The 21,722-nt window shown below is 40.7% G+C and overlaps 2 protein-coding genes, 1 long non-coding RNA gene and 3 other non-coding genes across 9 annotated transcripts; 1 reads left to right on the forward strand and 5 right to left on the reverse strand.

Annotated features, from left to right (window-relative positions):
* Positions 1–399: 399 nt before the first annotated feature.
* On the reverse strand, positions 400–8,060 carry LOC124337368. 4 transcript variants are annotated; one of them, XR_006917270.1, is made up of 4 exons: positions 7,977–8,060; positions 7,778–7,915; positions 7,628–7,717; positions 400–450 (listed from the first exon to the last, which is right to left on the reverse strand). It is a non-coding gene; the product is annotated as an uncharacterized LOC124337368 (long non-coding RNA). The 4 variants fall into 4 exon arrangements; XR_006917269.1 differs by lacking the exon at positions 400–450 and adding an exon at positions 5,866–5,955; XR_006917268.1 differs by lacking the exon at positions 400–450 and adding an exon at positions 6,584–7,301.
* Trnai-uau lies at positions 4,125–4,233 on the reverse strand. The gene is made up of 2 exons: positions 4,196–4,233; positions 4,125–4,160 (listed from the first exon to the last, which is right to left on the reverse strand). It is a non-coding gene; the product is annotated as a tRNA-Ile (tRNA).
* Positions 4,528–4,636, reverse strand: Trnai-uau. The gene is made up of 2 exons: positions 4,599–4,636; positions 4,528–4,563 (listed from the first exon to the last, which is right to left on the reverse strand). It is a non-coding gene; the product is annotated as a tRNA-Ile (tRNA).
* A 624-nt stretch (positions 8,061–8,684) lies between the features above and the next one.
* On the reverse strand, positions 8,685–13,435 carry LOC124337724 (vascular endothelial growth factor receptor 3-like). Its single transcript, XM_046791752.1, has 18 exons — positions 13,096–13,435; positions 12,766–12,990; positions 12,552–12,709; positions 12,298–12,472; positions 12,071–12,237; positions 11,842–11,998; positions 11,604–11,774; positions 11,387–11,536; positions 11,177–11,283; positions 10,845–11,111; positions 10,590–10,734; positions 10,297–10,524; positions 10,087–10,228; positions 9,927–10,027; positions 9,726–9,838; positions 9,543–9,665; positions 9,325–9,454; positions 8,685–9,248 (listed from the first exon to the last, which is right to left on the reverse strand). Exons 1-18 carry the CDS (start codon positions 13,433–13,435, stop codon positions 8,869–8,871), a joined length of 3,279 nt encoding a protein of 1,092 aa, XP_046647708.1. The 3' UTR covers positions 8,685–8,868.
* Positions 13,436–13,771: 336 nt separating this feature from the next.
* LOC124337725 lies at positions 13,772–17,267 on the forward strand. The gene has a single exon (XM_046791753.1). The coding sequence runs from the start codon at positions 13,772–13,774 to the stop codon at positions 17,234–17,236; it is 3,465 nt and encodes a 1,154-aa protein (XP_046647709.1). The 3' UTR covers positions 17,237–17,267.
* A 2,334-nt stretch (positions 17,268–19,601) lies between these two features.
* On the reverse strand, positions 19,602–19,710 carry Trnai-uau. Its single transcript has 2 exons — positions 19,673–19,710; positions 19,602–19,637 (listed from the first exon to the last, which is right to left on the reverse strand). It is a non-coding gene; the product is annotated as a tRNA-Ile (tRNA).
* Between the last annotated feature and the right edge of the window lie 2,012 nt (positions 19,711–21,722).

The following is a 21,722-nucleotide window of genomic DNA, read 5'->3' on the forward strand; positions in this document are numbered from 1 at the left end:
GGGAGATGGACCTCGCCATTATTGAGCTTAACACAAACTCTAACCATAGGGGTTCGTCACACTCAACGTCAATATTCTATCAGCCTGGTAATTGGTGGCAAATATCGCGAATGATCGCAATGTCAGGTGATAGTACAAACGGCTCTGTGACTTCTTTAAAAGTATACGTTTCCTATGAAATTAGGACATTTTCAACGGAGCTTTTTCCATGTACTGCACATTATGTGCTTATTTCCAGCTGGTGCACTAAGAACTTGAGCACGTCGTAAAAATTTGCTTTCAACAGCCACTTTAAGACACGTACGACTTGTTTGTGTCGTAGCAAGTGTCCATAAAATTTGCACGATTGCCTCCCGTCCGTGATTTTGGTTAGTACTTTTAATTCGTGCAACGAACCTTCGTTGACAGCTTTGCAAAAGAGATCGGCCACACCAGGAGCAGCCATAATGACTAGTGAATAAGGAACACCAATATAATTGGGAATGTAAACAGCACAAAAGAGAAAAAGATAACTCAACAGAAAAAAAAAAAAATGTTGTTTTTGCAAAATTGACGTTGTCTACTCCGATTCCGTTCCGATAATCAACATTGCCCTTTCCCAACGTTTGCTCGCCACCAAGTTGATGATTTCCCCGAAACTTAGTTGTTCACGGAGAAGAGTATAAGCCACCAAGACCCGCCCTCTTTATTTCCTACTACTTCCTTCAAACAGCCTTCCCATTCGTCAGGAGAGTTAATTAAGTTGTTTGTATCACTGCGTATGAAGTTTAATGCGTAAAAAAAAAAGTCTTTTTTCCTCTATTACCTAATACTACTAATTTCATTTGGGAACCGAAATACCGGGATTGGGCGGGAAATTTGATTTTCAAATACAGTTTAGTGAAAGACAGCGAAGTTGCGGTAGATAGACAAAGCGAGCGATACCGTTACCTACAGGCTAAACATAAACCAAATGAAAAATATGAAACAATAACGGCAGCTGACCTTCTCCAAGACAATAACGGAGAATTCAGTTTACCGAAATATTTTCGTTCGTACTACCGTGATATAATTAAACGAACTGAAGGAATTCTCCCGGAAAATGTTCAGGATTGCATCATCTGCACCAACATTGGCTTCGACAGTGAGCAGAAGCTGAAGAAGAGCGGGATCGAGCTGATACTTCTGGAGGATCACGATCAAATTTTTCCTTCGACGAGAAAAGAGCGAAATCCTGTGCCACTTCTGGCCGGCCTGGCCATCCATACGACGGAGCAAGTCAGCCTGAGAGTCAACGTCATCTGAGCGCTCAATTTACCTCATAAAATCAACAGTAAAAAAATTGAATTCAAAATAATCCCATAATTTTTTCATTTAAATTTCCCGCCTTAATCAGGAGATTTAATGGTCCACCCGTTTGTCGAAGCGTCTTTCCGAAAATTCAGCGCTCGAACAACAGCAGGAAACGGTACCCTTGGAACTAACAACTTTGTCTTCTAATCAAGTATTTTTCAAAAAAATTACTCTTTTTTTAAAATCGTTAAATGTAAAACAAATGGAATTTTACAGTATTGCGGAAGGATATCGTTCACTGGCTTATTTGCAGTCCATTCAGGACGATTTGTTCATTCAACTTTTTGACGAGGTTACTTTTTAAAGACAAATTGGAATTGGAAGTTAATTCAACAAGCTATATTTACGGAATAGGTTGTGGTCGATATTTTGGACAATCGACCGTCAAAGGGATGTGAGCGTTCACCAGCGCTACGAAAGGAAGATGTAAAAATGCTGTGACGATGTAAAAAAAAAAAGGTAAACTAGAAAATTTGTCAAACGAATAACGAATTTTCTTGTTTTTTCTTGGCCAACGAAATGGCATTTATAATCAAGTAGCCTACCCAGTTGAAAACTTAATTTCCCAGAACCTTGTGCACAGTCGAGCCCATTAATAAACAAAAGTGGAAGGTCCTACCTTTGATGGCTGACGGTCATGTCTGGAAGAGAAGAATTTCGAAGCTTGACGTTTTCCCTGCTTGGCGTGATGAAATTCTTGAAGAAATTTTCTTCTCCTTTTAGGGACCACGAACGACGCCACGAGTCACGACAAGAGAAATGAACACAACAGGCGGATCACGGATGAAGATGCGTTGGAATCACGATAACTGCAAAGTAGAATTAACAAAAAAATTGATTTGAATTCCACGGCTGTGAGTGACTGAATTGGACACTACACTTGCACATGTTAGAAGCCGAAAAGAAGAAAAAAGAAAAGTTTGTCTCAGAAAAACCGATTTGTGAAAAATGACAACGCCCCTTTTAATTTGAGAGAGAAAGAAGGAAAAACAAACATGAACTATACAGGTGAGAACGTCGAAATTATCTTCCAGCAGCGCAAATCTCGAAGAGCGCATATTTTTTCTTGAACTTGATTAGACGACGATCTCCAATTGTAGCCCTCGTTGGATGATCTCACCAGATTGTGTTGTATCTTCTGCCTAGCTGCATGGTCACTACGAATGCTCTTTGATGAACAAAATTCAATACTCATCAGTGCATTACTTCAATGAAAAAATAAATAAAATTCGTTAACTTACTGGCATCTACGTTGCGTATTGTGTGTACGTTACGACACAACTGTCGATTATAACTTTGCTTTCAAACATGAGATCGTGCCAGTTAGGAATGTACTGCATTAAACACGTCCTCAATCTTGCAATAATCCCATATGGAGGGTTTCGAAAGCAATAACTTAATCCTTCTAGAGGAGCCAAATCTTTGCAGCGAGTTGTTTAAAGACTGTTTCCATAGCCGATTAATTGAACTTCCACGACTTCAACTTGGAGATGCGGGGCTGCTAAAGCCGGAAAATGTTGTCCGGTGAAAGCAAAACTTCGCAAGCTGTTACACGTTTCTATGATCCGTGAAAGGGCTGAGGATGTATCGAGGTGTCGAGTTTCTTTCGTAACCTCAGAAAGTTGATGGTTTCACTTCTCAGTTGCGTACGTATACATCTTATGAAATTCACCAGGAATTTTGTGTCATCTCTTAGAAGGAAAGTCTTTAGTCACGAACACTGCAATAGGAATGTAACTGCTTGTGAGAGCTATTGAGAATAATGAACGATAATGAATAATCACGGTATGTTGCTGGTATGGCGAACGAAGGCGATGCTGTTGTTGGTTTTCGTGACGCTACTTGCAGCTGAGAAGGTGTTAAAAGTAGGTTCCTCATTTACAGACTGTTTTTCCATGGCTTCCACAGCGCAGCAGCTCCAAGTACTTAGCGAAATAAAGATTATGGTCAGAAGCTGATTATTTTCATCAATCAACTTCACACCTTAATAGTTACCATACCCATGCCCACGGGTGCAGCTTTCTAAGCACAATTCCACACACTAACTTTTATGGCAGCTTGTTCACCAGTCAGAACGTGATCCAGGTCCACGAGGTACAACCATCATTCACAAACATGATGTTTGTGGCTGGGGAGGCTTCAATCTCATGTGTTCTGCTTCAATTCCAGGTTCCAGCAGGTTCCAGGAATATCTAGGGCCAATACCAAAATAATACTTGGCAAGAGGCATTTACAACCATGAACAGAGGCAATGGATCTCGCAGACTTACACAAACTCATAACCAACTTCAGACTTGGCTTTAATCGGGTGGAATATAATTAATTAAAAAAGAGTACCACCTCAAATGAAATGAATAACAATATCTAGTTTAATTACCAAATGTCGTATAAAGACAATTTTTACACATCAAAAGGTAAAAGAAGCCCTTGTGCGGAGGAATGCGATCGGGAATAAAGCAGATGACATTGATATTCCAATCAGCAGTACACAATTCCTCCACTAGGTGTAGATACCTCTGCTTCTAGTGATGGCGGCATTTTTGTTTTGGACTATATTTACGCTTATAATTCGGGTATTCCCGTTATCATTGGTTCGATCGTCCTCTGGGAATGGAAATTATAATTACAATATATCCTGATTCAAGAGCGACCAAAGGGAGACGGAAGACTTTATCTGGACGCCATTGGACTCGGAGCAAGAAGGGACCACGGGTCGGGTGGAACATACTTTTATTTGAGCAGTTAGCTTCTATTCCATTTATTTGAATTTTATTTCTCGTTTTCAAAATGAATTCTCCAGGCGAGGCTCGAACTCGCGACCTCGGCATTACTTGTCGGTGCTAACGTATTCGATTTACTGTCTTATAAGTACCATGCGCTAACCAACTGCGCCACTGGAGATGTTATGTACATCTGCGGGCATTAAGCATAAAGATACCAGATAAGTTAGAAATAAAGTGAAACATCCAGCTTACTTCGTGATTACGAAGGTTAGTGTAGTATTTCTCGTGCGTTCCGTAGACAATACAAAGGGGTGGGTCAGGAATCAGGGTTAAGGTTAGTTGTGATTACTTTGTACTTAAATCCAGACCAATATCTCTTCTTCTCTTCTGAATTACTATTATAGTTTACCTTATTTTGCTCATGTTCAAAAAATCCAATTATTCATAATCCATCTGTTTTATTACAAAACGTTTCTCCAGGCGAGGCTCGAACTCGCGACCTCGGCATTACTTCATGTGTGCTAGCGAAATTTAATACTGTCTTATAAGTACCATGCGCTAACCAACTGCGCCACTGGAGATGAGAAAACAGTTCCTAAGAACACGCAATAATCCATGGCATAAAAAAGGTAAATAAGATGGCGATGGGGATTCGAATCTAGATTACAACATTTTGGCTGAGAGTGATAAAACAGTCTCCATCTCCCACTTAAGTCAAGATTTAAAAAATCACACCATTTCAATAAAGCTATACGCTTAGATATTGCGTAATGGTCCTTGAAACAGTGTGAAAACGTAATACAGAATAATAAATAATAGCACACCCAAAAGGTCTCCATAAAGGGCAAGGACTTGGAAGGATCGGCCATCATCATTGATTTTCTCTCCCTACCTCTGCATCGGCGTAAATCCTTTCAGTGACGATTCACATTTCAGAAAACAATTAAGTGGGATTTCCGTTTGACTATACTTGTTACTAAGCTACAACGTTTACGGAAAGTCTGAAACGATACAAACGCGCAGCAATAAAGAAATCGGTGGAAAACACTGCACGAGTCCTTTGCTTCAGAACGATAAAAGTTTGGTTTACTTTTATCCATTTAGTTATAAGGTACGTTAAGCTACGTTGTAACTAGGCAACCAACCACCCACTCCGCAGTAAGTCGCAATAGCAATTTTTATTGATACCTTCTTAAAAACAACATTACCAAACATTACTGATAGTATATGAAACACGATTAGGAGGCCTAAATTTATTTGGACAACTTTCTTGGTGTACTAGTTACATTTTATCTTCTTAAACGCACAAAGCATGCGTGTCAGTTCCATATGTGTCGGTTCCAGGTGGTGATGCAATCACGAGACAGATTTCAAAGATGAACCAAACCAATGAAAACTAGTCGAAACAATAAAAAATCATAAGATTTCATAACAATAATGAATAATTGAATTAAATACCTTTTCATTCGTGTTATTTAGACGCACTGTGGCTGAGGACGAACGATTTCCAACTTGGAGGCAATTGATTTTCAAACGGGATTCGTTTCTGTCTAATGACTTGCGCACAATAGCACGAAAGCGGAAGAACAGAGTAAATAATCGAGTCAAAATAAGGATCACGAACGAGATCGACAAAAGGCAATGTCGAGGTTCTCCAGTCTTTAATTAAACTGATAACGGTATCCCCATTTTTAGTCGCTTGATCGAGATGGCCTCCAGCATCCAGCAATGCCTTGAAAACCATTTTTAAAAATTCATAGGGCTCATAGGCTGACCAACCTTCAAACAAGCAGTGAAACGGAGTTTTGCCTTTTCCGTCGGTAGTTTGGGGATCCGCTCCAGCATCCAGCAGTAGTTGAATGAGTTGAACCCCACTTCTACGACAGTGTCCAACGACCGACTGGCGAAGAAGACCGGTATAATTGTAGTGAAATGTTGGGTTTGAAATTCGAAAAAAAGGAATAAGGCATTCCTTCACATTTGCAATTTGCTCTTGTGTTAAGTAGGATAGGCATTTTGATAACAGAACGCGTATATTAGTTTGGGCATTGGAGCTGTTACGGTGAAAGTATCGCGATATTGAAAACACGTTTGTTAAAGCTGCTCTGCTGTCGCATTTCTTAGGATCAAAGCTTCTTTCCAACAACGTAGTCCACGCCAAAATATAAATTCGTTCAACTGAGTTTTCTGATGGATATTGTAACAATTGTAACAACGTGTTTGTTTGAAGATGAAGGCGATACCCATACACTCAAGCGCAACAATTTTATCCGGCCGAGGGATTGAACTTGCCATTATTGAGTTTAAAACAAACTCTAACCACAGAGGCTCGTCAATGTTAATATCAACGAGATATTCTATCAATTTGGTAATTGGCATTTGATGGCAAATATCACGAATGATCGCAATGTCAGGTGATAGTACAAACGGCTCGGTGACTTCTATCAAATTAAACGTTTCCCATGAAAAAGGACTTACATTTTCAATGGAGGTTTTCCATGTACTGCCCATTATGTGCTTTTCAGTTGTTTTATCAGGAACTCGAGCACGTCGTAAAATTTGCTTTCAACAGCCACTTTTAGACACGCATCACCATGTTTGTTGATACAAGTGTCCATAAAATTAGCCACGATTGCCTCCCGTCCGTGTTTTTGGCATAACGCGTTTAATTCATCAAACGAACCTTCGCTGACAGCTTTGCAAAAGAGATCGGACACATTAGGAGCAGCCATAACGAATAATTAATAATGGAAAAAAAAAACAGTAACTGAGAATGCAAACAGAACAGAAGGAAAAATGTAGCTCAACAGAACAAAAACAAGTGGAAGACTGTCGATATATTGTCGCATTTCTGTCGCAACGTTATTTTTGCAAACTTGACCTTGTCCTACTCCGATTCTGAAAATCGACGTTGTCCTTTCCCCAACGTTTGCTCGCCACCCAAGATGATATTTCCGAAACCGAAGGCGAGCCATCAAGAGCTTCCCCCACTTTACTTTCAAACAACCTCGTCATGGGATGTAATTACATCCTTTTTTTCTTATACAAAATAGGGGACAAAAGAAAAGAAGCTAAGAAATGTTAGAAAGATTTACTGTTATTGCACGGCATGGAACAAGTGCTATGACACAGGACAAGCTTTCAGTTTTGATTCTTTTCCGTGTGACTGTAGCAGCAGAAGGGCGGCATTCATCAAACGAACAAGATGTCGAAATCAACATCAACCCCTAAACCATCGTTGGCAACCTTATCGACAAGGAATGTTTAATCATGAACTTAACAAGGATTATTAACTAGACGTCATAACAGCATAATAATAATAGCTTAACAATGACCGAAAGGAACTGGAGAAAACGCGTCATCATTATTTGCGGTTTAGCAGGGACTCCGGACTAGGAAATCCACAATCTTATCCAACTTCTACAAAAAAATGAAAAAAGAGCCAAGAGAAGTCGAAGTCGAAGGGATGACAAAAAAGTGGATGGACTATTTTCCATAATTGTTCGATTCGATGGCCCCAAAAGTTTATCTACGTACATTTAGATGAATAGTTGTGAGAGATTTCGTCTTACCTTTGGTTGCTTGTCTTCACGAAGTTCTCCTTGAGCCAATGTGCCTGTAGATACAAATAAGTATTTCATTTCTGTCTCTGCTTTCTGCAACTATAAATGTGATTGGCTGTTAAATAAATTGAGCTGAAAATTGGCATCATAGACGAACACCTTTTGTTCTAGAGCTGATGGAGTAGATGGTGGTCCCACTATGAATTCAGCCATGTCCTCAGATCTCTGCCATTTGGCCTGATCGGGAGCTGTTTGATGTCTCTCTTTTTTAAGTCCTCACTATCTGTTATTAGATACCTGTATATAAAACAAAACACATGATAAAGGAATAAAATTCAGATAAAGAATTAAGAACAACCATTCAACTTAATAGCGTAACCCGTTATTCGAAAGACCGTAAACTAAACCCTTTTGATTGAAATTTGAATCAGCTGTTTTTATTTTGTTGAGCAATATCAATAAAGCCACCTGGCGGACAAGTTATTAACACTGATAAAAACGAATTTGATTAGCGCTGGCTTCAATTTGTTTTCATTAGGCCTAAACTTTCCTATTCCCTTTCTAATTCAAGAAATTTGAAAAGGAATCTAAAAAAGGTACACTGTTGGTAACGACTACGAAGTACGTTATTCAATTTATAATAAATAAATCCAGTGGTCACAGCTCCCTTTACAAAAAAAGCTACGACAGAGGATGTACCCTGCAACCTGACTACGACCGACTACTGGAAATTTGTCAATCCAATGATTCAAAGTTAGTCATTTTAATAAAAATTTTTAACACTGGAACGGCCGCCTATCCTTTGCACTAAAAAACCGCAGCAATGCGTGCATTCAAACTATCCATTCAAGCAAAATCTTTCGGTTCATGTAATAGTAAAGTAATAACATACCACAACAAAAAATGAATGAATAAAATAGGGCTGTAAGAATTTAAGCACAAGTCTTCGCTATACATGAAGTGTCTTTAAAAAAGATGTGATCAATTTGATTTGCAAATTTACTTGGCCTATCCAATCAATAACGTTAAACACTGATTTTCACGATTAATCAACGAAGAAAAACAATCAAATTAAAACGAGTTTTAATGTTATTTTCAAATCGCCATCTAATCACCAGCCCTCGTATATGTTTCTGAACAGAAAAAGTAATTTTCGTAGATTCAATTATTATTACTATTACAACTATTACAATTATTATTCCGCTTCAGCGCATAAGAAAACTTGTAACTCAGTGCGGCGCATTGTCCGGCTAAAGATCAGAATCCGCAACTTTTTTGGAAGATCGCATAGGAAACATTGAATTTAGTGGCGTGGCGTATTTTTTCGATTGAGTTCCAGACTTTTCTCTCAACAACTTGGCCAATCCAAATTGATCCTTTGGCGTTGCGTTCTCCTTTTCTTCGTTGAGCTTGGCATATGGCGCGTTCATATTCAAATAGTCCGAGCTGACCGACGACTCCATGTGGCTGCAGATAATTTCTTCCATTTGACTGAAGGTGGGCCTCTCCTTGGGATCCGATTTCCAGCAATCGGCCATCATTTCACTGAAGAAGTTGGGCGCCAGTTCCGGTTTGTCCATCCGATATCCTTTTTGAATTTCTTTCATGAGTATGTGACCGACGTCCATACCTAATTCAACAGAAAAATATTCGTAATTAGGCCTACATAGAATTAATTATGGATTAGGGAAACGTCAAATTCACACCTGGATATGGAACTCGGCCAAAAGAAAATATTTCCCAGAGGACAACTCCGTACGACCAAACGTCGGATTGACTGGAAAAGATGTGATCAATCAAGGATTCAATCGCCATCCACTTCACCGGCATCAAACCCTAACATTTAAAATATTATTTTTAAAAAATCAAATTATTATTTTTAATATTATTATAAAGAAAGGTTATAACTTTAATTTTCAATTACTTGTCCGCCTTTTTCGTAATTTTCATCGTAATACATTTTCTTCGCCATTCCAAAGTCGGCCACTTTTGCTATTCCATGGTCAGCGAGCAGAATATTTCGGGCGGCCAGATCACCATGGAGGACCTATCCGTAATAATGCGAGTCATATCCAGTAATATCTATGTCTTCACTAGAAAGACTTACCTTTTTGCTAACCAGGTAGTCCATTCCTCGAGCTATTTGAAAAGACCAAGAAATGAGATCTGTTGTTGAAATCGGCCGATCTAAGTTTCCGTCCAGATCTTGTAGGTTGGAAACTGCCATAGAAACAGACAAACAGAAGGATTTATTTCATTCCGGGGTAATTCGATAATCATTTAAAATTAATCTGACATGTGCTTTTACTTGAGACGTCTAAAAATTCAGAGGATGAATTCACGCCAGGATGATCGTCAGCTTGCGAATCGCTCGTCTTGACTTGCGATGAGTTTTCTTCCCATTTTGACCTGTGGATTTTAATTCAATTAAACTTTTTTATTACGTCAAAATGAAGAAAGTTCTTTACCTGGTGAAATGGCTTTCTAATTCGTCTTGCGTTTTCAGGTTCCCAAATTCGTCCACCAAATTAACAAAGTTCTTCCTGTGGTTTATCAAAAACGATTGCAAATTCCCGAACCGACAATATTCAACGATCACTAAAAGTTCTCCTAAAAAGTATAACGACAATTGTAAGAAAATACGCAACATGTTCGAACACTTTGGACTAGTTAATTACCTTTGTGCATTTGCTTAGTGCAGGCTCCCAGCAGATTGACGACGTTGAGGTGCGATCCCAAATAGACGAGGATTTTCAGTTCACTGATAAGTGCTTCCATTGCAGTGACGTTGGCTTCCGACCGAACCATTTTGACGGCCACTGTTTTGACAGTTTCTTCAGAGTCTTTGAGTCCCACTGCTTCCGCTTTGACTACACGACCAAAGCAGCCAACTCCCAGCTGGACTCCTAAAATAACAATGAGAATAATGATTCTGTTTTTGAAGACATGAAACTAGAAAATAAAAACGAACCGAGTTTCAGTCGACTTCTTGGAAATTCCCAGCGTCTATCATAGGGTAGGAACTCTACCTGGTCTTCAATTGGTGACTGGTTATTAATTTGATTGGCATTTCCATTCAGCAATCTCATTAACGCTTCCTGTGAAACTCGTTGGTTCTTTTGTTTGATATTTCAAATTTAGCGAAAGAATGAAAGAACATAAGTAAGATTCCATACACATACATGAGGCCTACTTGTTAATTAATTAATGCATAAAATATTTATACCTTGTCGTAATAAAATTTAACTCCAACGATGACAATTAGTACCAAAAGTAAAACGGCAAATGTTGTAGAAACGGCGATGACGACGGTCTCGACATTTTCTGGGATTCTGTCAAGGTAAGAGACCGTGAAATTTCTGTATTTCACATCACCTGGAAAGCTGACTTTCCACTGACAAGCGTAACTTCCATTTTCACCCATCTTTCCTTGCAACGGTAAGATTGAAGAGGTACTATCGGAGTAGACTGGTCCTGAATATTCTTTCCCATCCTGTAAACGTAATGTTTGATAAATATTTTAAATGTGAAGAATTAATTTTGAATCAAATCATTCACCTTAAACCATGTGATGCGAGTATTCTGAGATCCTTGAAAGCAAGTTAAGTCTTGAGCGATATCCTTCTCAAGTTGAACAGATCTAAGCTTAGAGTCGCCATTTAATTCTGAAAATTGACCGAATAAGAATCGATTTATTTTTCAAGTTTCAATATAATACGAATAAAAAGTTTCACCTCTGAAATAGCAATAGAAAATTAAGTCATCTACCTTTAACGCGAAATGAAATATTTTCAGTGAATTTACTTCCTTGGCATTGAAAGGCATAGGCATCTGAACTTATGTCGAAAATGTAAAGTTTATTTTCGTAAAGTGCCTTATTACCATCATAGTCAAATTTCTCTCTTGATATTTTAATGCCTGAATTATTTAAATTAATTTCTCTAGATAATGCGAATCAAGGACTCAAAAACTTCAAGGTTCAAACCTTCAGATGGATTCATTTCCTCAATTATTTGCATTTGTCCATTTCCGTTGATTTGGTAGGACCATTTTGGTGGAGTAGAGGACGCGGCATATTGGTAAGTTCGGCAGCTTAAAGTAACGTTACTTCCTTCAAAAGGATCATTTGCGCCATCAATTTTTGCGAGTTCCATTCCTATTAAATTTAGATTGTTTAAATTAATAATTTCGTATCGCTTTGCTGAAATCTAGTACGCGCCTACCAGCGATAAATAAAAATAAATCGCGTGTATGTTTCTTATTTTTATAGGTCCCTATGCAATTAAAAATGCCATTGTCGTCAATCTTCGCTTTCTTGAGTTTTAGTCCATTTCTTTTTTCGAAAGACCAATTTGAATTGGGATCTGACAGCAAATCGCTCTGATAATAAATTGGAACCCAATATAAGTTGATTGTCTTTGGTTTGCCGAGAAGATTTTGAATTTTTCTTACTTTTGGTTCCAGACAATTTTGTCCTCTTACTGTGTATTGATGTCCGTGTATAAGAGAAACGTTCACATCCGGATGAGTTGGTTTGCATTTGAACGGGTAATTAGTTTCACCGTGTGGGATGATGATGTAATATTCATTACCCTCGATTATTACAAGTTCCGTATCATCTAAAATAAAATTGTTAAGAAATGACACTCAGTAAAGTGATTTTTTTAAATCAAACGAACTGAAAACATAGACGTATTGGTTGACTGTAAATGTGTTTGCAAAGCCGTAAGGGATACCCCTACAACCAAAGTTTCCAGTGTCTCTGGCTCTTGCGTTGACCAGAGACAACGTCGATGTCATGTGGGTCTCATTCCTTCCAAACGTTTTGAGAAGGCGGTTGTCCAAGTCGCTCAACTATTTAATCAAATGACAGATAAAATATTTTAGTGAAAAAAGAACGGCTGTAATCTGCATCGCAAATGGTTTTCTATACTTCCGCATGATTAGTTAAATAATCTGGAATTTTCCACGAAAAATTGAACGTGTTCCTTTGATTTTCGTTTTCAAAGGCGTAGACGCACGTCAACGTGAGAGTTGTTCCCGCGTCGATTATTCGTTCACCCCCACCAGGAATCATTCTAATATATTGGGCTAAAGTAAAATTAGAAGAATCAATTTATAGTTCATTTAACAGGATAACAAATTACTTTCTTTAGAGATCTCGGTGGGCTTGGGGATCTCCGGGCAACACGATCCTGAACTTCCATCCACTAATTTACAGGATGTTGATCCATTAGTGGGACGAACTTGTTCGTACCAATAGGAACAATCTTTGGCCTGTCGGCACTCTGTCGTCAAAATCAAACTGTTGTTTCCATAAAAACCGCAGTTTTGAGCACCACTGCTGTTGTCATTTTTCCAGTCATCTTTCGCTGAGAAGTAAAAAGGAAAAAAAATGTCAAAAGTTAGTTGGATTCAATTTAATTTTGTCAATAAATATGTTAATAATAATAATAATGAATTTTGTTAATACATACCTGGTTCAGATCCAAACCTCCAGGGAATGATGCCACAAATGGTTGGGATCTTATAATTATCTTGACGAGGTTTCGTCAATGGCGCCTTCTGCATGTAACAATTCTGTTCATAACCAAACGAAAAATGGCTACATTGCGGGTTAGCAATACACAGTCGACCACACTCTTTTCCTTGAGCATCCGTAAGGGGAATTATTCCAATATCGTTGCGGTGAAAGTAACAGTCGGTCCGCCATTTGAATCCACCGTCGCCAGTGTTCCAATCTGTCAAATTCTCGGCGATCACTAGATGTATCAAAGATAACATTGCGATTCCAAACAGAATGTACATCGAAGACATTTTCACCTTTGTCATTCAACTACACCTGTTGATTTAAACACTTTAATTACAGACGTTAATGTAATTATACCTACGAAAGTAACTCTTTCGACCCTAAGGGTGTAGACGATATTTATTTAAGCTCTTTAAAGTTTTGAGGTTACTTCACCCCTTGCAACGCCCCTTTCCGATCAGACTTTTTTAAGCTCTTGTCAGAGTAGGTCGTCGCTTAAACTTGTGTCGCTAAAACAAAGTTTCTTTCGTCGACCCTAATTTCATTTGCAGTTATTCAATTCCAGTTTATTCAACGTGATTCGCTTCTCGCTTTCCGTGATTCCTTAGTAGAATCGTAGTAAAATGCCAAGACACCCTCGTGACAGGTGGGAGTTCCCAAATGGCCCCGATGACCATCGTTTTGCCTATCGCTTTGACAATCCAGGCCCGTTAGGTTACGATCAGGGTCGGGAGCGTCCCTACAGCTGGTATGATCCTTACTATCCGGAAGCTAGAGAAGAATTCAGTTATAGGGAGAGATCCCCGTTGAGAAGGTACAGCAATCCCCCTGACCCTCATCATTATGGAGGTAGCTACGGGCCGTACGATTACGCCGATGTATACAGGAGGCGCCCCGATTACGATCCACAATCCTATCCAACGCATGGCGATTTTCTGCAGAACGACGAGGAAAACGTAGAGGACTTAGTGCCAGAAGAGAGTCAGGAAGAAGAATGGGAAGGCGATGATGAGGATCTTGTCGTAATCAGGCGTCCATGGCGACCGCGTAGTGGAAATTCAAATACCGACGGCAAGACGAATACGTCTCAGACGACCGGGGTCGGATCAAGTGGGGCCGGCACGAGTGGAGCCAGTACGAATAGGGACGGGGCGAACGAATCAAGACAAAACGCGCCGACGGAAGCAAGCACAGAGCACGCGTTAGTCCCAGAACCTAGAGTACAAACCCAACAGCCAGACGACGAGACAAGAATTATTCCGCTTTCGATTATCCCAGGACAAATCTGTCAAGAAATCGCGTCTTTACTCGCTTCCGGAGTGTCCACGGCCGAATCAAAGGAAATATCGAAATCATTTCAACTCAAATTCGAGGAGGAAGACCTCTCGATTTTGCCGCCGAAGTTAGATGGTTGGATGAGCCGCCGGGCGAAAGAAAAGGTCGTTTTCAAACTCGTTAGCGCCAGAGAAGAAGCGCTCGTGAACACTCAGCTGAAGATTATGGACATTGGCCCACCTCTCATCGATATGTATACGAGGTTGTCTGCCTTGAATGATGAATCGCGTGAAACCGCACGTATGCGTGGTTCTATCCAAGCCGCTTTACGACAGTGGGGCCGGGCGTTCGCGCATATTTCAAAAAAACGCCGCGAAGCAGTAGTCAGCGTCACTGACCCCAGGGTAGGCTATCTACTGAAAGACGATAACGTCTTCGTTTCCGGAAAGGAGGCCCGCGAGCTCCTGTTCACCGGAAAATTCCTTGATCTCATGTTGAAAGAGGCGAATCAAGATGAAACCTTGGCGAGACGGGATAAGGCGGTTGCGGCCGCAACCCGTGGTCGGAGAAATCCAGTTCGGTCGACCAGGAGGGACCAGCCGAGAGATACTCCAGGCCGTCAAGTACATTTTGCGGACCACCAGCAAAACGATCGTGGCAGAGGACGCGGCCGGAGAGGTTTCGTGGATTTTAGAGGCACCCGCGGACGCGGTGGCGCCAGTAGAAGGTACGAATTGTCCCCCTTGATACCTTCTAGCCCTTATTCATGTAGCCAGTCCCCCGAAAGCGTTAAGGTTGGGGCTAGATTGCTAGATTTTGCACATGTTTGGGCTACCATAACAGACGACCCGTGGGTACTAAACACGGTTAAGAATGGGCTAGTAATTAATTTTTTGTCTCAACCAGCACAAAATTTTTTGCCTCACGATGTCGTGATGTCGGACGAAATGCAGTCAGTCTGCAATTCTGAACTTTCTAGTCTTTTAAAAAAAGGGGCAGTTACGGAAGTAACAGATGGATCAGATGGTTTCGTGTGTTCTTTCTTTTGTGTCCCAAAGAAAAGCGGGGGTTTTAGGCCTATTGTTAATCTCAAGCCACTCAATCGTTTCATTGTCTACGAACACTTTAAAATGGAGAATCTAGAGACGGTTCGTTATTTAGTCAGGGAAGGGGATTGGTTCATAAAATTAGACCTCAAGGACGCCTATCTGACGGTACCCGTGAATAGCTCACAGCAGAAATATCTCAGATTCGCATGGAAAGGTAGGGTATACCAGTTTAGATGCATGGCCTTCGGTCTCTCTCCCGCCCCTAGGATTTTTACAAAAATCCTGAAAGTAGCAGTGGCCTTTTTAAGAAGACGGGGCATTCGGATAGTCGTTTATCTTGACGATTTTTTAATAATGAACGATTCGGAGGAAGGTGCGCGCGCAGATTTAGAAACCGTTTTACGTTTATTACAGTCCCTGGGTTTTCTAATAAATTGGGAGAAATCTGTCACCACTCCATCTAGGGTTATGGAATACTTGGGAATGGTCATAGATTCGGTACGTTTATCATTCGCTCTCCCTCCTATTAAGGTCCAAGAAGTCAAGAAAATGTGCACAAACGCTCTGAATACGGGGCAAGTCCCTCTTCGAGATGTTGCGTCCATTTTAGGCAACTTTACGTGGGCGATCCCTACCATACCTTTTGCCCAGTCGCACTATCGGAGCATGCAGAGATTCTATATAAACGAATCTCAGAAAGCGCTAGGCGACCTCAGCGTTAAATGTGTTCTCTCAGTCGGGGCGAGATCTGACTTGGAATGGTGGGTAGCCAATCTCGAAGAAGCGAACGGGAAAGAATTTTTTCCAAAAATAGCGGATATTGAAATTTTTTCGGACGCGTCGCGCTCAGGCTGGGGGGCCGTCTGTGACGGAATAACAACGCGAGGGCCTTGGACGACGGATCAATCGACTTTGCATATCAACTGTCTTGAGCTACTGGGCGCTTTATATGCTTTACAATCATTTGCCAAAAACGCGCACGGCCTTTCCATAAGGATACACTTAGATAATTCCACTGCAGTTTGCTATATAAACAAAGGAGGGGGTACCAAATCCACTGAATTAACAAAGATAGCGAAAGAACTAACTAGTTTTTGCGAGCAGCGGGAAATATCAATCGTAGCGACTCACTTGGCGGGGGTGCTCAATATTGAGGCAGATAGGGAATCAAGGGCCACCAGCGACGCGAGCGACTGGATGTTGGATCGCGCAATATTCAGGAAATTACAGATCGTATGGCCGACCGAGATCGACTTATTCAGCTCATTTTGGAACGCCCAGTTGCCCACTTACGTTTCGTGGCGACCACAACCCGAATCAACGGCGATAAATGCTTTCTCTATTAATTGGTCGGGAAGGATGGGATACGCGTTCCCCCCATTTGCCTTGCTTTCTAAATGTCTTGAAAAAATTAGAAAGGAAGCAGCTAATATCGTTATGGTTTGTCCAGTCTGGCCAGCGCAACCTTGGTTCCCAGTTCTACTAGAACTAGCGTGCGACGTCCCAGTCCTCCTACAACCAGCCCCCAGTCTTTTGACGTCAGCGAAGGGAGAGCCACACCCCCTATTGGAGACAGGCGCACTTCAGTTAGCCGCCTGGATGTTATCCGGCGAGAGTTCCGCCGGAAGGGATTTTCGGAACCACTGGTCGATTTACTCGTGGCCGGCAACCGAGCTACAACACATTCGACATACGAGTCGGCATGGCGATGTTGGAATAATTGGTGTGTTCGACGGGGTGAGAATTCCTTGTCGAACTCTTTAAATTCCGTATTAGAATATTTGGCCGGATTGCATAGAGCGGGCAAATCTTATAGTGCCATCAATATAAATCGCTCGATGCTGTCCAAAACCCTCCCGTCTGTCGACGGTCATCCGGTCGGAACCCATCCTTTAGTAAAAAAGCTCCTCAATGGTTGCTACAACCTCAATCCCCCGCGTCCTAAGTACAATAGCGTTTGGGATCCGGATGTCGTAATTAAATATCTCTCAACTTTAGGCGAAAATCGCTATATTCCACTCCCAGCTCTAGCTCGCAAGACAGCGGTTTTGTTGGCACTAGCTTCTCTCCTGAGGGTTTCGGAACTATCGTCAATTGATATGCAGTCAGTAGTATTTTCAAGCAACGGAATTAAATTCACGTTGCTTAAACCCAGGAAAGCGCAGCATAGTGGACCTTTGAAATCCATCGTTATTCCCAGCATTCCGGACGCCGCATGTTGCCCTGTGGAAGCGATCAGAACGTACATCGACCGTACATCTACCCTTCGAAAAAACACAAACATTAACTCTCTTTTTATCTCCCTTATCGCGCCGTATAGAAGCATCACGGCCAACACAATGAGCGGTTGGATCCGTTCGTCTCTTAAAGCGGCCGGAGTCGACACAACGGTGTTTAAAGCTCACTCTACTAGAGGAGCAGCGGCCTCAAAAGCCCTAGCGTCCGGTTTATCGTTAGATAGCATTCTGAAAGCGGGGCAGTGGAGTAGGGAATCTACATTTAGTAAATTCTACCAAAGGGACATATTGCCGTCGGTAGCATCGACAATAATCGATCCTACCTCCAAATAGCGCTCGATCAGCTTTGAAGTCACCCTTAGGGTCGAAAGAGTTACTTTCGTAGGTATAATTGAAAATTACCAGAGGGATCGCTCAGCGATCCCGAAAGGTAATTATGATTATACAAGAAATAACGAAAGAAGACCCTAAGGGTCCTTATTCCCTCCCACACCACCCTATTTCGTTATTTTGGGATCGCGCCTTCAATGTTCTTTCATAATTTTTTGAACTCTGTTCCATCCAGGCGAGGAGCAAGCGACAAACAAGAATGATGGCATCTTCCTTTTTTCCTGCAACTCAAGTTATAGTCGTGAACGGATTGGGAGCCTTTTTTTTCCGGTACCGCCGGTTTTTTTGCCCAAACAGCAGTGTTCCAATTTTTTCAGTTTCTGTACACCGTTCAAGCTATGTTGTAGCCCACTTGTTAAATGTCACGCTTGTTTCATTGATTATTTTGTTCCCTCACCCCAATATGCATTGCAACATTCATTTGCCCAACTTTATATTATTCTTCGAATCAGCCACCAAAAAAGTCTGATCGGAAAGGGGCGTTGCAAGGGGTGAAGTAACCTCAAAACTTTAAAGAGCTTAAATAAATATCGTCTACACCCTTAGGGTCTTCTTTCGTTATTTCTTGTATAATCATAATTACCTTTCGGGATCGCTGAGCGATCCCTCTGGTAATTTTCAATTCAGGCTCATGTTCTCAACTGTAAGAAAAAGTCTAACAACTGAACGTTCAAACAAAATGTGAACTGAAAATTAACTGGTTCCCACTCAACTTCACATCCTGACCGTTGTTTCAGGCAAGTTAAAACATTTTCCAAGTCTGAATTCGCAGTTCGCAGCCGAATGGATTTCCACGCAGATAAATTATGCAAGGAAGAAAATTGCGTGCGCGTCTCTACGGATCTCCTTTCGTTCGCACACTGCCAGTTTTTATTTCTTTTCTTTCAAAAGATTGCGACGGACGTGGAATAATAATAATAAACTTAAAATAAAAGATTTCACCTTCGGGAGCACAGCATTAGTTGGCCTCTAAACAGAGCAACAAAAGTTCTTGCGTGTTTCGTCTAGTTTCTGCGATTTCTGCCTTTATATGAATACTAAAAACCGTCTTTTCCTGTGTACATTTAACATTATCCTTAACCGATTTGGAACTTGGAAACCATATCTGGCGTGTTGAAAGCAACAAGCCGAAACCGCAAATTGATTTTCTCTTTCACAACACGTAGAGAATTTTTGGGTTAGCGGTTACTTTTACTATGCTTTTGACGGTAGCAAAAACGTAAAGCAATTAATCTCCCGGATGAGGATGTGGATTTCCCTTTCTTCAATTGCACAATGGAGATAGGTAATTACTGATCAACTTTTGAATCCATATGCAATACGTCAACATTGTTATCACTTAGGCTAGGTTGATGTTATCCAGTTATAACTTATAACCCATAGTAAAGCTTTCTTTTTGAACTCGGAGCAAGACGGGACGACGGGGCGAGTGGAACATGATTTCATTTGAGCAGTTTGCTTCTCTTCGATGCCTTAAATTATGTCATGGTTTTCAAAATGAATTCTCCAGGCGAGGCTCGAACTCGCGACCTCGGCATTACTTTTATTTGCTAGCGTATTAGATTTACTGTCGTATAAGTACCATGCGCTAACCAACTGCGCCACTGGAGATATTTTACACCTCTGCGGGCATTCAGAAAGCCGTGGTGGGTTACTTGAATTCAACAACTCTATTTATTGGGGCTGTTGTTAATCGAATTTTTTCATGGGGAGTGTTGGAGAAAAACGAGAAAGTGGAAATAAACTAAGAGAACCAACTTGCTTCATTACGACGGCGGTAATCAGAATATCTGAATGCAGCTCAACAAAGTAAGCTAAGAAGTGCACTATGACGAAGGACGGCCTTCAATTTTGATTCTTTTCTACGTATGACTGTAGCAGCAGAAGGGCGGCAATCAACAGCCGAACAAGATATAGAAACCAATAAGATACATACACCCCTAAACCATCGTTGGCAACCTTAGCTACAAGGGATATTAATCAACAAACAAGGAATATTAACTAAGACATCATAAAGTATCCCTATGCAATGTCGACGAGGGCCTGACAAGAGCTGATCAACGCAGGTTTTCACGTACGTGTTTTCATCATTGCCTGATCATTGCATACGAAGTTGTAAGCGTTATTTAAAAAAAAAAAAATGCAGTTTGCATTACGTCAGCGGGCACGACTGTGAACCCAAAATCTTCCGGAAAAAAAATACCCTATTTGATGCTCTTCTTGATTAGAGGAATCGCTTCTGACTACCAATTTCTTTTGCGAACGGAAATACCGGGATTGGGAGGGAAATTTGATGATTTAATTTTCAAATACAGTTTAGTACCTACCGCTAATACCTCGATATTAATTGTCCCCCATTCCTTTGTGAATTCCACAATTATTTAAACTGCATTTGCATATGCAACGATTTTACTAATAACAGATTAAATCGAATAAATGAACCGACGCAGAACTCTAAATTCTCTGAAAAAAAAGTTGGCAGGTGATATACAAATTCCAATTTTTCTTAGAAATAAGAGAGTGCAAATCTTCAAAAGTGTTACCCCCAAGGCATTTACACTGATGGAGGCTCATGACTTCTAGAGAATCGCAGCCGTTTAACAATAATGATCTGATGCAACGCAGCGTCACTGAATCGCAAACAAATATAGTTCCAGCTTTTGAAGGTGCTTGAATCGGTGACTTTTGAAGGCCTCCAGTAAGACCTCATCAGTGAGCGAATCGCAAAGACCAATTGAAATTTTTTCGAGTGAAGGAAAAGATAGCAAAACAAACAGAATATCGGCTGGAACCTGAAAATAACAAGTCAACACCTTTAGTTCTTTCAAAATAGGCGGCTTATTTTCGAGCTGGAAGAAGTCTTCGTTCTTAAACGAGACCGAAGCACCGCTGATATACAAGGTATTAATTAGTTAATTTGCGTAAATTTGGGCAGAAGTCAATTATGCTGGAAATACAAACTAATTTTACATCCCTCAAACATAAGAGTCTCCAATCATCTTCTAAATAGTTTACGAAGCATCGCGAAGCATCTTAGGGAATTACACTTTGAGAATAGCTGTTTCATCATATCTGTTGTCGCATTTCGTAGGATCAAAGTCTCTTTCCAACAATGTAACCCACGCCAAAATTTGACTTGGTTAAACACAACGTCTGTAAAGTTGTAGGCGATGCCCATACATTCAAGCGTAAAAAATGTTATCTGGTGGGAGATGGACCTCGCCATTATTGAGCTTTACACAAACTCTAACCATAGGGGTTCGTCACACTCAACGTCAATATCCTATCAACCTGGTAATTGGCATTTGATGGCAAATATCACGAACGATCGCAATGTCAGGCGATAGTACAAACGGCTCGGAATCTTCTTTAAAAGCGTTTCCAATTAAAAAGGACGTTACGTTTTCAATGGAGCTTATCCATGCACATTATGTGCTCTTTCAGCTGGTTTATCAGGAACTCGAGCACATCGTAAATTCGCTTTCAACAGCCACTTTAAGACACGTATCGCCTTGTTGGTTGCAGGGTGTGTCCATAAAATTCGCCATGATTGCCTTCCGCCCGTTCTTCTGTCTTAACACTCTTAATTGAAATACCGAACCCTCGTTGAAAGCTTGCAAAAA

The sequence above is a fragment of the Daphnia pulicaria genome, chromosome 4 (assembly GCF_021234035.1).
Source record: "Daphnia pulicaria isolate SC F1-1A chromosome 4, SC_F0-13Bv2, whole genome shotgun sequence".
Classification (NCBI taxonomy): Eukaryota; Metazoa; Arthropoda; class Branchiopoda; order Diplostraca; family Daphniidae; genus Daphnia; species Daphnia pulicaria.

Coding starts and splice junctions, on each gene's coding strand:
- LOC124337724 (XM_046791752.1), bottom strand. CDS start 13,435: ATGTCTTCGATGTACATTCTGTTTGGAATCGCAATGTTATCTTTGATA. Junction 11,999..12,070: donor AAAATTGTCTGGAACCAAAA/GTAAGAAAAATT, acceptor ATTTATTATCAG/AGCGATTTGCTGTCAGATCC. Junction 11,284..11,386: donor TATTTCATTTCGCGTTAAAG/GTAGATGACTTA, acceptor GTCAATTTTCAG/AATTAAATGGCGACTCTAAG.
- LOC124337725 (XM_046791753.1), top strand. CDS start 13,772: ATGCCAAGACACCCTCGTGACAGGTGGGAGTTCCCAAATGGCCCCGAT.